Here is a 17,650-nt window from a genome sequence, read left to right on the forward strand (position 1 = left end):
CAAAATGTGAACAACTTTCAGTGGATTTTGATCTGTGTGAATAACTCATAAATGTAAAAATTATGTGAGAAGTCTTTGATCAGTCTTTACAAAGATAATGAGATACAGGAGCTCTGGTCTGATGTGGCCTCTTAAATCATAGTCTTTTGGTAGCAAGAACTCCCCCTACCCCATTTTGCAAATAATCATTTGAATTTGTTCATAATGGTACTGTTATATGGAAATTAGCCATTAGAAAGTCCAACTTGTGAGTCAGAACCTGACCGAGCATAAGCTCTCAGAATTTGAAATTCATATGCACATATTCACGCTCTGGGATCAACTTACCGTACAATTTACAACTGCAAAGTTTGATATTAAACACTAATCAAACAATCATATGATATCCCGTATAGAATTTCTGTTAGCCTTTGTTCTTTACCGCTGCAAGTTCTGAGAACAAAAGGCTTTCACACTGTGCATTTGTAAACATCGGTGTCTTCATTCTCCTACATATGTTGAAAATGTTAAAAGTTCATGAAGGAGAGCTCATCCTCAGCGTAATATGTGCCTAAAAAGTGAAAGACTTAAACTTTCCCTCAAATTTTGTACAATGAAACTTTCAAACACTCTCCACCAAATCAAGAATAAAAATCAGGTATCACCGTTACGTTACCCAACATTTGCTGATACTTGAAATTCAAAATGGCCGCCATCTCTGTGTTAACTCTATGGGGAAAAATAAAATTTTTGATTTTTGAAAAACAAAGACAGTTAAAATTTTTCTTACTCCAAGATCTTTAAAATAAGTCCCAACAAGTGGTAGATCAGAGAAGAATTGTAAAAATTTGAGAGTCTGAATATCTGTTCCTGAGGCGCATTCTGCTTTACACTGCTACCATGAAAATTTAACCAGGTTAACATTTTACTGCAGCTTCAAAAATTTATGTGCCTGAAAAAAATTTTGTGCCATTTAATCTTTGTCATCAGATTGATTTTTGTTGAACATCTCTTCTGTACCGATGACATCTTTCATAAAAGAGTTTTCAGACATCAAGTGGGGATACAAAATCGCTCGCTCTCAATCTTCAGGTATTGTTGACTTGTAGCTGGTCACAGACAGCAGTCTTGCAATTATTAGTCTGTTGAAAGTTTAGCACAAATGGCAGTTATGAATTATGCATATTGACAGTGCTCCAAAATTGTGGTACAAACAGCAGTTATGAATTATGCATATTGACAACTCGGGGAAAAACCATTGGTCATACAGATTTCATTTCCTCTTGAAACAGACATGTAAATATCACTGCCTCTGAGCAGACCTGTGTAATTCGATTAGAAACACACAGCTGTGGTTGTAAACTGAGTGTTGTACCGCCGTATCAACAATCGAGCTCAAATCTATCAAAATATCATGTTAATTGAGCAAAGGTATCGGCACACTCCCCTCAGGTGCCTATCTGATTTCAATTTCGGCTGAAAATAGCAGAAATTATAACAAAACAGTTAGGGTATGTGTATATTGAGTGACATAAAATCAATGGCAATGTGTTGAAATGGAAGAAACAATCAATGAAGCCAGACAGGAGTTGAAATTTTAATGGCAAAACAATAACTGTTAATTGCTTTTGAGGGTTTTAGTGCTACAAACAAATTACCAGTGTCTTTAGTTTTGATTCCACTCCCCCACTTAAAGAGTATTAAAATCAATGTATCTTTTCAATAAGTGGCAGTCTAGCATGTGAAATAATTCCTATTGCAAAGGAGAGAAATATGAGTTGGTTACTGAGTGTCAGCAAATTGGTGTTTCTGACTAACATGGCTAAGAATAAATACACGCTGTCTGTCATTTCTGTAAAATTGCTGCATGTCAACTTTACGTCTGTTGTTACATGATCCCTTCTTCACATTCTAGAGTATTGGACATCTGATGCTTAGTTTCCCCAGTAATGATATTCATATATGCAAAGTGTATTAATGAGCATCAGTGTTTCAGCCAGCGTGCGGCATTGCGACATTTGACGCAATTTTTTTTGTTTTGTCCCGATAAAATAACGGTTGTGGGTCACCATGACGCAATCTGAGCAGGCCATATTTTTGTGGCTATTGAATTTTTAGACAGTGCCTCCTGGGCAGAAAATTACAGCTAACAATAAAATGTTGTAAGATGTTGAAACAGTTACCCTCCTTCCTACAAAGTTGCAATGTATTGAAACAGTTTACTCTCCTTTCTACAAAGTTACAAATTCCCTGGTACGTAAAACAAACATTGTTGCTGTTCGATACTACTAGTACAATACATCACCGGTGTACAACGTCCGTGAATACACTGACAGTCTGCTGTGAGGCTTGGTTTTGCATAGATGAGTGCCGCGTACCGGTCGTCCTTGAGTTCAAGTTTTACCTACATTGCTTGCATCAAAATTTGGCCTGCAGATACTCAGTTTGATAGTAAAAACCATAATTTCTACGGAAACTTTCACAATCAGAGTCATTGTACAAGTGAAAAGGAGACAAAACTCAGGTTTTCTGAAAGGTCAAATCTGGGTCATTTCACGTGATGTCATGAATGAAGACCCCTAAGTACACAATTATGGTTCAAAAGAAACCACCTAGGGAGGGCAATAGGTACAATCTTATGTAAAAGAGAAATTTCTCGGTGCCTTCCAATTTACATGGCATTTAGCTTGACTGTCAGTTTTAAACTATTAAGAGTCATGGCAAATGGAGATTGTCAACAGTACTTGCAGTAAGCATATTCATTTTCAAATCTTCACATTTGAGAGCTGCAATTTTGCATGGTAACTTAACATCAAAGCAACAATTCAAAAGTAGAGCTATTAAAATTGTCCATTTGGCATATTTCAAACTGCTATAACTTATACAAGAAATGGTGTGATTCTGAATGATTTTAATATTTCTGCAGATTCTACCACTTTCATGATATAATAATGAACATCACTAGACATTTCTTGATGATATCAAAATATAAATGAAAATATTTCTGGGCTAAAATGTTATCATAATCTTTGAAACAATGATTACTCTAAAACATTGGAAATTAAATGAACAATATCATTGTGTATTGTTTTACAGGATTTGGGTTTGGCCAAACCATTTTTGTCTCAAGAAAAATACTTATGCTTAAGATGCTATTGAGCCTGCTTGATCACAACTATGACACAACACCAGGGCCTTAAACACCACAATAATTGTATCTACATTGCCACTATGCTACCCAATGCTTTCTTCTGCATGGAAAATTTTTATCTGTGTGGCTCACAAAATTTTCGTCATGACTTACAAACTGCATAAATTTGCCACATTAGGAGCTTGTATCAAGTTGTCATTCTGTGAACACTGACAGAATGCTACAGAAATATACACTTCACATTGCCACCTAATTTTATTTCTGGTGGTAAAAGTTTACCACCAGAAATGAAAAAATATACCTATCACTTTAATGTCATAAAAACACAGATAATTAATGCAATAAAAGCTGAACAAATATTTCTTTAATGTAAAATACAAAACATCTTGATTTGAAAAATGAAGAACTCCTGAATACCAAGAAAGTTGTTGCCACACTTGAGATCATAAACTGCCTAAAATTTGTTCAAAGTGGCTACAAGATTTTTGATTTGGCTAATGAGTTGGCTAATCATCTTGGTGACTTAGGGGGAGCCCTAGTTTATGTGCATACCACGTGGTAGCAGTAAACTTAATGATACTGCAAGTTTCATGTTGGCACAATTTTGCACAACACCATTGGCCTACTATATATACTCACCGTTAATGCACTCACCTGACTTGCCTATTGAACACCAAATACAGTACCAGGTCATAATGACACATAATGACACTGTACTGTTGTTTTATTGAAATACATTACATGTCCCCCAAAATTTAATTTGTCCCCCATTCAGAACTACCATGGGTCACTGTGTCCCCATGCAAGCAAAAGCTGGCTGAAACACTGGAGCATTGTTTCAGTATGCAAATCAACCCAAAATGATCATTATCAATGGAGAATATGCATTGGTCTAAAACTGCACTTTATGTAGCATTTGATTCAGAAATTGGTGTTTTCTGGGGAAAGAGAAAACAGTGTTGTGTTGTTTGTAGAGTCGTCTTCATTGAATTTATCTGTGGAGAGTGCTTCCAAAATAAAGAAAGTGGTTTTGAACACATTCATAGTAAGACCTCTGTCACATATCACACAATGCTGAGTTTTCATTCTCTTTGTGTGTAACTGACATGTTCATTACTACTGGTATACATTTATTACAAAAGATAATAAGATCAAGTCCTATTGACAGGTTCCTGAAACCTGACGTAAACTGAAAAATGTTCAAATCAACAAACATTTGAGTGAATAATGAAGATAATTCACAAAGCAGGGACGTAATAATTATCAAACTTCACAGAAATGCAAAAGGGGATGTGCATTTCAAATACTCACCAGATACAGCAACAATGTGACTTTTTGGCCATTTGTGAAATCAATGATTGAACCTTTACACATTGAAATTGACTTCTATGGGCAATAGAACAGGGAAAGGGTGTTCCTCCACAAGTATTATAACTATATTCAGCAATGTACATGTATACCACTTGCTACAGTGCTGTGAAAGTTCAAGATTGTAACCTCTCTGTATATTTTTCACATCCAACAGTACATAGAACAAGAAGGTGCCAATGATTTGTTGCAGTTTTGGTTGGCAGCGGATAATTTCCAAAGACATTTACTGGAACAGAGTGGACAGTATGATCCAATAGAGGCACAAAATGATGCAATGGTCCTCTATGACAGGTAAGCCAATTCTTATACAGTGTTGGAAATCAGAATTTCCTTGTGTTGGTCAGTGTACACCACCAGAAGAAAGTTATTTCTTTGTTCATATAAGCAAGGCGGTGGCTATCACAAAAGTTATCATATTTGGTAACTTGGAAAGCTCTCTTTATGAAAAACTTAAATATCCATTGTTTTTGAAAAAGCCAATTTTGCAGTCCTTGATGTTATTGAGCTGTCATTGTTGGTTTAAGATAGTACATGCCTCAAAAGTGTAAGAATGAAACTTTTGTGCAAACCTTTCTTACTGAAACTTTCGACCATACTTTTACCAAATCAAGAAAAATCAAGGGTAATCGCACAAAGTTTGGTACTAGAGAAAACTACCTGACATTTACCGATATTTGAAATTCAAATTATCCACCACCCCTGTCTTACTTCTGACACTAAAACTAATACATTAAATATTTTCTTACTCTAAGAGCTTCCAAATGAGTCCTTACAAGTGATAGTTCAGACAAGAATTGTAAACATTTGAGAATCTGAATATCTTTTCTACCTTGAAGTTAAGCCCAAGTGGCATGAATGACCATTTTCCTGCAAAAACTCTGTCAAAAATTTCATGATACAAATTTCTTTAGCTCAATCACAGCAACTGAAAGACTTAGCACAATCCATTGTATCATATTTCTTGGGCAGGCTCCTTATTATTGGTAAACTACAGTATTATGAAAGGGCCACAATCAATACATGAGAGACAGACAGACAGACAGACAGAGACAGAGACAGAGACAGACAGACAGACAGAGATTGCCTCCTGACAATTTTTGCAATGACATGAATCCAACAATATGACTCAAAATCCTTTCTCAGGCAACCACATTAAGTCCATTGCTACTGCTACCAATTTCTATGTGAAAAAAGTGCATTTTCCGTGCAGCAAAATGTTGAATTTTGAACACAATAGAAAAATAGCAGATTCATGGTGTCTAAGTGATGTACAGTTCTGTATATATTCATATACAAGTACTTAAGGATTAGAAGTACTACACATTAACACTTCACTGCGTGATTCAGCACACTCACTTTCTTATTACTTTCTATTGTGGAGACAGCTGTTCAAGTTGATCTATCTGAGAGTAATTCAAATGTAAACCGTTGTTGTGGCACGTTGCAATTTTGAAATCATTTCAGCATGTTTGCCGAACATGTGTTGGCATATCATGATCTCTGAGTCACACCCCAGGAGTGTGAGAGTTTCTCCCGGAGAAAATCAGCAGATAACATTTTATTTGTTTACACCACATATTTACTCACTGATCTACTAGATTATGAACCACCCCAATCAGTCTAGTAAGACTTGTCACTGCCCCGAATGGAGGCATATTGTTCTCTTCTTACACTTGAATGTCAATACTTTCAAAGTAATTGATCCGTGTGTGGTTATACTCATTTCAAAATGAAGAAGGCTGTATGCCGCAGTGTTAACAACATTATTACAGCAAAAAAGGCGCCCTAGGTTGCTGTGTTTGCCATGCTATTGTGTGTTCTGTAGTGTTCATCATTTTGACCTCGGTTTCAGGCTTTCTATTAGTTTGTCTGATGAACATATCTGCTGCTTACAAGGACAGACATCACAGCTTTGACCGTAGCCATGACTTTGACTTTGTTTGAAAAATTGATCAAGTTGATCTATCTGAATGTAATTCAAATGTGAATAGTTGTTGTAGCATGTTGTAAATTTGAAATTATTTCAGTATGTTTAGCAGTATTAATTTAGAAAATTGCAATAATCCTATGTACTCCTTGTAGGTACTGCTTAAAACTTTGATAATAAATGTGCTAGTTTTGATCTCTGAGTTGTATGCAACATCGTTTCCAAATAATGTTGTGACAGAAAATGAAAAATCTATTGTAATGATAGTGTATTAGGCAGTTTAAAATGTCCACCAACTCGATCTTTGAACGCTACTGGAATTCAGGGTGTTGGGGATGCCATGAAGATTTTCATGATATGTTCATAAATAGGGGGAAGAACTGAAGTTAACAAAAATAACCATCCAACACAAGTTGGATAATTTTTTTGCAAATTTGTAAAGAAAGAAAACACAGAAGGCAGTCAGAACAGGAAAGAAAAGGAAATACATGTGAAGTACCTGTTTTGAAGTGACAAATTGCTTTTATGTAGGCTCTGATTTTGTTACTGCATTTCAAGTGTAATACACTGTAAGAAAATAAATTAAAACTGTGCAAGCAGACATTGTTGAAGTTAAAAAGTATTCAGTAGCCTGTTGTTAGATATAACTATTAACAATTTGAAAGTAGTTTGTAAGTAACATACTCCAAATGAACAATTTCATTGGGTTTTAGCTTCGACCGGGAGGAAATGGAAATGTTTTGTTTCGAATATGAATTCCCACTCTCACACTAACTCTTGCTGTCTTTCTGCCACTGTCCACAGGTATTTTTCTCTGCAAGCCACCAATCCTGTGGGTTTCAGCGATGCCGTCAGGTTTGAAGTCGAGTGCAATATTTGTAGGGAGGATGGACCCTTGCCAGACTGTTTTGCCACTTCACTGAAGATAGCAGACAATACATTAGAAAAGGTATCCCTCATCAAATTATTCTACACTGACTCCTCCTGTGACTGTCTTGGAATGATCTAATAGATAATTGTTATTGGTCATTGGAAATGCCTCAGGCAGCGCCCTCTCTGTTTAAATGCATCTCACAAACCTGTCTAGTTTAAGCAAACTACCGTAAAAAAAGTGTGATAACTATCGCCAGGGATGTACTCAAGAAAGCTAACATTAATTTCCTGTTGACCTCGCATACTACAGACAGTAGCTAGTTTATCGCCATGAGTGATAAAATAAATAAGAAGATGTTTTCATTGCTTTCCCGAGACACAGAAAGACTCAAATTGCCAATCAAATGTACTTCCTCAAATGTAGCCTTGAAATGGGACGTGCTTTAATGCTGGTATTTTCTGACATCAATTCAAATAAAAAACACAAAATAAAGCAACAGTTGCTGAGGATAATGTTAATATCTATGACAGTGTGGATTTTATTAGTTTATTTGTATAGGAATGCAATATGGTGAAACTTGGAGTTTGCAGACTTGTTCATGTGATTCCGTAGAAAAATGCAAATCAGTTAATAAATAGAACTTATGAATGTTATAGTCCAAAATTTTGTAGATGAGAGGCCCCTCCACATCCAAGAGAATTCATTTGGATTGTATATCATTAAACTTCTGTTTTGAAATGACTAGTATCGACTCTATATATTTTACTGTGTTCAAATTTGAAAAAAATTTCTGCCAAATTTTAAAAATTTCAGGGTTTTTTCAACAAGGCATGCTTACTGTATCTATGTTTTCGAAAGGGTTGAGTCTAATTGCTTCAGCAAAAGGCATTCCAATAGCATCAAAATTGATTGAGTTTATAGATTTTGTAGGGTATGAATAAAATCAGAACCTAAAGAAACAAAGAAAGCTACATAAACACCAAAAACTTATAAATTGAAGGCAGTATGCCCTCAAAAGTGAAAGACGTAAACTTTTGCTCAAATTTTCCTAATCAAAGCTTTCAACCTTTCTCATTACAAATCATGAATAAATATCAGGCATCACCATGTGCTGTGTGGTACTAGAGAAACAAATAACCTAACTTTCCCGATATTTGAAATTCAAAATGGCCGCCATCTCTGTGTTATCTCTATAGGGTAAAATAAAATTTCTGATTTTCGAAAAACTAAGACAGTGAAAATATTTCTTACTTCAAGAGCTTTTAAATGAGCCCCCACAAGTGGTAGACCAGAAAAGAATTGAAAAAAATTTGAGAGTCCGAATATCGGTGCCCGAGGCACATTCTACCTGAAACTTTGTGTGTTTGGAACATTGCCAGTACCAGCAACCATGTAGGTGTTGTTTTCTTTCAAGATTACAATTGACCACACAGGATTTGCTGTAATGCCTTTGTTTGCATTGCTGTGGTTGGACGTCAACATTTATAATGGGGTATTGAAAGTGTAACAACTTCTCCCCAAATTCTTTCCCCCCTCAGGTCTACTTAAGGGGTTTCCTCAGCAGTGAAATCTATTACAAGTATCTCAATGAACTCATACACCAAATCAAGAATGACCAGGGTATCGCCCCGAGCCCTCACACCAGGCGGAAACGACACAACAGCGACACAAGCAGTGAGCACAGCGTGGGGAGCCAGAAGGAAAGGAACCCAAACACACTGCTTGCCGAGGGAACAAAGAAAGTACAGATGAAGAACAAGGTGGCTGGTGATATGAGAATAGACACTGGTAACTTTGATCCAGATATTTTATGGCAGAGACCCAAAGTGGGGTTAGTATGAAATATTTGTATGTATCTCTTCTTAAGTCTAGATTCTGTCTTTCAGAAGGCATTGGGGAATCATGTAAAGACAGTTCACCCTGTCCAGTTGCATAATGTCTTGTAATCTGTGTTAATGTCTATGGTGTTGATGGACCTGTACACTTGGCAGTAGGGATGAAAGGGGTAAGTGTTGCTGGCAGACCAGGTATGCCAGGTTGAAATCAGGAGTGTAGAGACAAAAAAAAATAATCAACAGTCTATGAAACACAAGTATTACATGTAATGTATCTTTGCATCTTTTAAACAGGGGAATGTCTTTTGGTAAAGTCAATGAATTGGGTCAATTCATCGCAGAATGCGAACCTGATCCAGATGTGAAGAAAGGGAAAAGTAAGTGGAATAAGTGATTTGCTAAATAGGTTAAACCTGAAACTCAAACGGACCACGGTACAAACAAAACCACATGCATAAATACACACATCAATAAGCCTATTTTCATACACGTTTTTTCACGTGGGTTTGTTTGTACCGTCATCACTCGATCTTTTGGGCGTATTGAGTCTGTAGAACGATTCACTACAGAGTTGAACCATTTGCTAAAGTCGTTTCACAATGACAATGTCTAGTAGTTTATACATTTAATTATAGAAACACTTTTAACAAGAAACTTGTTATAAATCATTGCACCATCACAAATGGGAATTGATTTGATCAAATGGAATAAAATTTTGTCATTTGTGCATTTCAAGTAATATTCTGATGGCTTTCCTTCATCGTTCAGCCCAAAGAAATATGCCAAGTGAAGCAGTTTCTCTAACATTTGTTTGTAACGTGTTGAAATGTACTACTAATGCTTGGTGAGCCAGTGATGTTTCAGATGTTTACATAATTACATTAAGGTAGAGTGCGCCTCGGGAACAGTTACTCAGACTCTCAAACTTTTACAATATTGTTTTGGTCTGTCAGTTGTTGGGGCTCATTTTGAAGCTTATGGAGTTAATAAAGTTTTCAGCAGCTTGGTTTTGTGAAAATCAGGAATATTAATTTACCCCGTAGAGATAACATAGCATTGGCAGCCATTTTGATTTCAAGTATTGATAAATATTGAGTAATTTTTTTCTCAAGTACCAAAATTTGTACAGTGACCTTCACCCCCTTCCAATTTTTATTCTTGAATTCAAAAGAGAAAGGTTGAAAGTTTGCTTGAGAAAAGTTTGAGCAAATGTTTAAGTTGGTCGTTTTCGAGGCACGAGGCAAAGACTGAAATAAAACACTAAGTTTTATGACTGGTGGTTTCATTGGCCTTTAGAATAAATGAAACATGACCTACCATATGTACATCTCCAGTGCAATTACATCTTATTTGTCTCATAGCCATTTTCACCAGGATCAGAGAAAAACACACATTCAATATGAATTCTCTACACTTGTCTTTTGTAGTCCCTCGTATACTTACATGTAATTTGCCAGTTTGTTTGTCTTTTACCTAATTTTGTACATATACTTTAAGGTAACATGAACAAAAAAGTCAATTTTTTTTTCTGATTTTCAATGCCTTATATATTTCAGCTTCAAAACTTGACAAGGTCAAGAAGTGGGTGACTGGAGAGGAACACAAGGTGAGAAAAAAAACAGCATCACAGAAACACACTACAAATGAGACGAACATGATATCAAAAAAGACAACGAGAGTAATATACAGTGACAGACCCTCAGACAGAGATACAGTCAATTTCAGAGTAACTTTTGTCTTTCAAGCCTGTCAGATACAGCCCATCAGAGACAGATAAACACTCAGAGATGTGCATTTCTTCTTATAGGAGATGGGTATACTAGTATGACCAGCCTTACTGAAGAAAAACCCATGATTCAAAACATATATTGATATTATAATTGAGAATAATCCGTAAACATGGAAACATTAACAATAGCAAGATTTTCTAGCAGTGCTCAATCTTATTTCACACGTTTCCATCACTATAGATACCTGCACCTGCTGTACACAGCAAACATTAGATTTTGGCAAGGCAGCAAGTAACCCGGCCTATGATGGTGTGTTATAAGCCCTGTGTGTGGATTTTTGAATTGTTCACTGCAACGTAAAACTCAGCAGGACACAACTACATGTAGGCAGTCATCTAGCATAACTGTGTACAACTAAATCCCGTTGTTTTGTTTTATTTGAATGATAGGCTCAGGAAGACATGGCGTGGCAGATAGCCCAGATGATCATCAATGACGTCAGCAAGCAGACGCTCAGCGTAGACGCTGCCATCGATGAAGAGGAAACGCCAAACTCACCTGATGAACTCCTTAGAGCAGCCAATTCACAGAGAAAAGACTCAACTCAAAGCTCATGAGGTGCGTCAGGAGATCCGTGTTATGATTAAATCACAAACAAGATGACATTCTGTGGAAAGTTATATTTTCACATGCATGCTTGTAAAGTATGCTTTCCAAATCTGACTAATCCGGTGCTGTAGAAATTCATAGAATGCACTACCAAGTCCATGATAAATGGCAGTAAACGCAACACATTTTCTTTAGTCTCCTGCTCATCTTGTTGGCTGACTTGCAATGTGTTTGCAAGGTTATATCTGATTGGTCGATTGTCACCTTTCACAGCAGCTTAGGGAGTTTATTTGTATTATTCAATTATAACGGTAAGATTCTGCCAACCAATTGGATAACACCTTCCAAATCACTGCAAGTCAGCCTCATCTTGTCATCCAGTAATAACTGGACAGCCTGTCTGAGCATAACTTTCCAAGAATACTGACAAAAAACACTCAAAAGTCTAGCCAGCCATTAAAAAACAAGATGACTTTGGTGTTTGTGGCATTGACGAGAGAGTGTTTGCACCCTAACTAAATAAAAGTCCAGTTTACTTTATCTTCAGATCAAAGGAATACCCTCTTTCATATTCCCACACTGATGTGTTTTTATCTGGTTATGTTCACAGGATTATGATGTTTCAGTTGTGCACAGTTACTCAGTATAGAAGTCTGTCAGTCTATTTGAAAAGGCATCGCATGTATCCCCAAGAAATGGAAACAGGACAATGTACAGATGTACAGCATTTATGCACTCTCGGTTTCATCTCTTCTGACACCAGATGACTTGTGATGCTGGATATTTACTGCAAAGTCAGTGTTGTGCCCAAGATTTCCTCCCCCAACCTCCCATCCCCCAAACCATGTCAGGTCAACCAGGATTGTGTGTGTGGTTAATATTCACATGCCGATCTTCAGTCAACAGAAGTCAATGAGTGTCTGTCTGATACTTGTCTACAGCCAACAACAGTGGAGAAAACAATGCAACGAGCGAACACACCAGTACCCTGATTGCACATGATGAGATCGCTCTCCATTGCCGCAAGTTTACCTGAGATGATTTTGATTTCCATGGCATAATCCATTTCCTTTCCTGCTCTTCATCGTGCACAACATTCCAAGAATGAAATAATGGAGTTCTGTTAAGTACAAAATAATACTTGTTAAAGATAAGAAAGATTTTTTTTTTAAGTCCAGCTGCCTATTTCTGTTATGTGAACAGTGATTCATGACCATAAACTTTCCTCTGAAGACAGGGATTTAGTTTCCGTAGAGCACATGTATTAAAGTTGGGTGTTTATGCTAAATGAGTTCTTTGTTAGCTTATTGTAACTTGCCAGTATCTTAGATTTGTGACATAGTACAGTCATACAAAGCAGGAAGCAACAAAAAAATAAATATCAAAAATATCAGAGTGGTAGGCATTAGTTATCAAATGTCATTGACTTAGGGAGTCCATTCTAAGAATACCATTACAAACCTCACTCAATCTTGAAATGGACGCCCCACATTTTGGCCATAAACCCTTATCCTACCAAGTTCATATGTCACTGTCAGGTTGAGTTGGTTAAAACCAGCGAGGCACAATATGTTGCATTTTGCAAATGTTGCATTTTAAGAAAGATTTGAACGTTTGAAGGCCCATTGAAATATAGTGACTGTTAAACAGATCATGATTTTTATGGACTGAACCTGTTATTACATACCATGCCAAGAGTATGAAAATACAAGTAGGTTTTGCCTCAATACTGTGTTTGTACTAACTAGCACCCACGGAGAAATGACAAACCTGGCAGGATGAGAGTTTATCATTGTCTCTATGTCTTTTGCCGATTCTATATTACTGTCAAGATCACAGTTTTTCTATTCTTACTGTTTGATTCTAGCATGATTATGCTGTTTTTCTTTAGAAAACAGCATTTTTCCATTCATAATATTTACTTATAATCTCACTGCTATGCATATTTGTTTTACACCAGATATTTAGTATCTGATGAGATTTTTTCACTGTGTGCCAACCTTTTCATCGGTTGTATACCACTGAATATCCATGGTCATACAACCTCAGCATGAAGAGGCCAGTACTACATCAGGTGTAGAAATTATTTCAAAACAAATTTATGGTCAGACCTACCCTCTTTCACCATGCTTTCACTCCGCTACATATTATGTGCAAGTCGCGAGATCTTTTTACGGCGATATAGCACAATGATGCACCTTTCACCTCCTCAAGTTCAATGTCGGATGTCGTCTTTGCATTTATTGATATCACGTTTTGCCGAATGCAGAGTGAATATCAGTTTTCGTAAAACTGTGAAAAACTTATTTTATGCAGATGTTAATTTATGCAGGTATCTGTGGCTATATACCTCCACAAAGTAAACAACTCTACAATACTGAGTTCAAGCCAGCAATTTACCTAGCCGCTCAATAGTGTATTGAATTTCTCAGTTTTGTTTAGAATTTTTTCAAATGTTGATTTCTGAACACTAATAACTGATGAAGTTGCTCTTCTCAATTAATTTACATCATCCTGTTATCATCACGCCAGCAAGCGTGATCAATTTTTTTACAAAAAAAATATAAATATGAATATCAAACCAGTAAATCTACTGTGTTAAAAGTGCAGAACAGGTCACTATGACTTGGAAAATGAAATGATAATTGTAAATAAAATAATACTTTTATTTCCAGGTCAGTTTTAGGTATTTTATAATTTTTTTTCGATTTTTTTTTTTTCGAATGTGCTTACTTGTTTTTCTTTGAATTCCAACACCACTGGTTGGTGTATTTGTGGAATGTATTTTTTACTGTTTTGTAGCAGAAACCCAAGATGAAAACAGACTGTTTCCCAAAGCAGTGTAACCCTCTACTGTGTTCAACCATATTACAATCAGCCATCCTATAGGAAATGATTTGGTAGGACCAATAACTTTGGTACAGTCAAGATTTACCACTGCTGCTTTTTGGATAGAAATAGTCTATGATGTGTGGTGTTTATTCCTGTATTTAAACCACAAAATGGAGGGGTGACCATCATATAAGTAGGACGTAACTTTACCAAGTTTCATACAGATACTTTCTGTATGGTTATTTAAACCAGACACTACTGGGTACCCTGTACAACCATAAAACATGAGCATTATTCAAGTCCAGGTATCAGTACACATACTTGTTTACGCTAAACTCTGGCTTGCCTTTATCCCCCACTCCTACCATTTTTTCTGTACATAAGTTCAACCCTGCCACTTTAAACACTGAGGTTACACCAGTCGCTCCACCTGAAGAACTCTGGGCTCCAATCTTTGTTGTGAAAACAATTGAGTTTTCTCAGGGTGGTCTAACCATGACTTTGTGAAGCAACTGGACCCCCTAGGACATTGTTCATTTGTTGTCCCGGCATTCTCCATTCTTGCACAGCAATCATGTGTAAAATACTTCTCTATACTGCTGTACGATACCAAACCTACCTTCCAACTAAAATTTCCAAGCAAATTTCTATTTTCTGACCAGGCAGTGGGGCTCCATAAGCCGCTGTGTCTTTTCAGTGTTTCTGTTGGTTGTGATTGTCTCGTAATGCTATAAAATCAAACAGAAATACCAACAATTCAAATAACTAATCTTTCTGGAAAACAAAATCATTTAGAAAATTACGTCAAAACCTGTACATACAGAATTATTTTGTTAAAACACCCTTTACTTAGAAACAGGCTACATGGGTACACCTGTAGATGCTAGTTGCTTTTTTACTCTTTTTTTATATATCTACATGTTACAACGTGATGGTTATTTACTGTTTGGCTTCATAGCGGTGTGGAAATAGTAATGATAGTGTCCCAGTTACTTTGGCTATTTTCATGTCAGACCTGCAGTCAGTAGGTCTTCATCCCATAGGGCCTGTGTGTGCACAGAAGTGGGTATTGAAAAGTCTGTGATTTTTTGCATTTTTGTGATTTACTGTTATGTCATGAGGCTGACACAACAATGATTGACAATTGGAGTGATGGTCGGAAGGAAGGTTTTCAACAGTTTAGGGTTTGACCAGCTGACGTGCACATCATCGAGATACTCCAAAAAGCTGCATTTTCGACAGTTTTACAGGAAAGATGTCTCCCGATGACCAAATGAAACATTCAAAGAGCAATAAGAGAAATTTGATCCAGTAGACTAGTTTGAAATTGGAGTTTCATTGGGGTAGAAATAGACCACAATATCTGTATTTCACTATTTGCCTAGTGTAGGGAAATTAGTTTAGAAACTTCACTTTAAAGTTTCCCAGTGGTTTCAGAAAAGAACTGAGTGTCAGTGTTCAATGTAAACAGTGTATGTTTATTTATATCCATGATTTTGCATAATGTCTGTTCTTTTGTCACATTGTCGACAGTGTGGAACCTCCAAAATATAGTCTCCAAGCCCAACAAGGACTTCCAGTTAGCAACGAGCACTCAAAGAAGAAAAGATATATTTGTAGCGGTAATAATCACAAAGAATTATTTATATGTCAATTTTGTAAATAAACTGTAAGTTTTTTGGACATGACAAACCGTGCAAGCTGTGCGTGTGGAAGTGTGGTCTTGTAAATCCAATTTCTGTAATGACTTTCCCGATGTAAAATGTCTAGAAACTCCTCAGCTCAGCAGCAAGCAGCCAAGTGATTTATTGTAATTAATGAAATTAATGTAAGCATTTCACTGTTAGTGTGATTGTTTTCATGAAGGTAGGCTAAAGAAATCTTGTTCATTTGATATTTGTTGGCAGGAAGGAAGCATTGAGTGTATGTTTGTTTGGTTGCTCACATTTTGATTCTCTCCTCAGAGACAATCAGGTAATAAGAACAAACATGTATATTGAAGAATGCAGCAAAAAGTGGTGTGTGTATCACCTTCTGAAAGAGTGTGAGATTTCTTGTCATGTTGTAAGTTCAAATCCTTTTTTTGTGTATCATAGAAACATTGTAAAACTTGTAAAATTGTACAGGCTAGACCCTTCAAGGAAATAAAGAAAATAAATAGGTTAATATAAACAAATTTTTGTCCTGGTTGTTTTTATCTGATCATGGCGGCTGGGGGTCAAATAATGGTTGAAATATCATGAGCCCCAGATATCTCCTTGTGTCTGATCACCTTTATATTTCATTCACATGTTCCAAGGGGTGAGCTTATTCACATTTGTTCACATTTTCTATCAATGGACATTTTGCCATTGCTGTTGCACAGTAGGATAATGTAATTTTAATTGATTTATTTACCCGATATGAAAAGGCAGTTACACAACACATGAAATTGAGAGGGAGAAAGTAACCGAGCAGAGGATAAATTGGGAGCGGGGAAATATCTGACAGCTAGTCTAGCCCAAACCTGTCATGAAAACTTGTCAGGACTCACAGTTAGCAACAAGGGCTCATAATAACAATGGCAAAAGTTCTTGAAAAAAGCAATTACTTAACTATGATATCAAAGTAAATCACTAAATTACTACATGGCAAAAGTAAAATTGTACATAAAAGAGGATAAATCCCCTGTTGCTGACTGATCAAATGTCTGAAAGTTTGCCTGAAGTTATGTAAAGAGTTTGAGGACTTAATATGAACAGGAATGTCGTTCCAAACTCTTGCTACAGAAAAAGAAACAGCAAACTGGCCTTAATTTGTCATTGCATGGTATGGACATAGGTTTTGAAGTTGGCAATTTCTAGTATTGTGCTGGCATTCATGACAGGTGACACTGAAGTCATCTGATAATGTGTGGTGAATGCTTGTTAAGCTGTACACGAAGGAACCTAACAGGAATTTGTTGAGTTTAAAAACATGTGAATGTTAAGTTGAGTGAAACAAGGGGCTGAGTGGGCTGTGGCTGATTTGAACGTCATTGTGTGAACAATCATTTTTTGGGCTGCATCAAAGATACAGTTTAAGTGTGTAGAGAAGTACTACCCCAAACTTCTGGGCCATAGCTGATATGGGGAAGTGTAAATGTATTGTACAAAAGTTGCAAAATGTGTAATAAAGGTAAAATAGATCTGACTCTACCGTACAAAATTCCACGTTTCTTCCGAATAATCTTATATATCTTATCAATATGTTCAGACCAAGAAAGACGCATATCCAACAAAAGGGGCAACATCAACTTCTCTGATTCGCTTGTCACAGATGTGTATAGCTGAGGTATTTCAGTCACTGGTCGATTTAGAACTC

The 17,650-nt window shown here is 36.5% G+C and overlaps 1 protein-coding gene across 1 annotated transcript in view; it reads left to right on the forward strand.

Moving 5' to 3' along the window:
- LOC139145170 (A-kinase anchor protein 10, mitochondrial-like) overlaps positions 1 to 16,484 on the forward strand; it is a 28,609-nt gene extending 12,125 nt beyond the window's left edge. The window contains exons 7-13 of the mRNA XM_070716156.1: positions 4,656 to 4,792; positions 7,233 to 7,377; positions 8,841 to 9,133; positions 9,432 to 9,514; positions 10,694 to 10,743; positions 11,317 to 11,485; positions 12,087 to 16,484. Coding sequence (XP_070572257.1) covers positions 4,656 to 4,792; positions 7,233 to 7,377; positions 8,841 to 9,133; positions 9,432 to 9,514; positions 10,694 to 10,743; positions 11,317 to 11,484 — 876 coding nt within the window. The 3' untranslated portion in view covers position 11,485; positions 12,087 to 16,484. The remainder of the gene's footprint in view (positions 1 to 4,655; positions 4,793 to 7,232; positions 7,378 to 8,840; positions 9,134 to 9,431; positions 9,515 to 10,693; positions 10,744 to 11,316; positions 11,486 to 12,086) is intronic.
- The last annotated feature ends 1,166 nt before the right edge of the window (positions 16,485 to 17,650 follow it).

This window comes from Ptychodera flava, chromosome 12, assembly GCF_041260155.1.
Source record: "Ptychodera flava strain L36383 chromosome 12, AS_Pfla_20210202, whole genome shotgun sequence".
Classification (NCBI taxonomy): domain Eukaryota; kingdom Metazoa; phylum Hemichordata; class Enteropneusta; family Ptychoderidae; genus Ptychodera; species Ptychodera flava.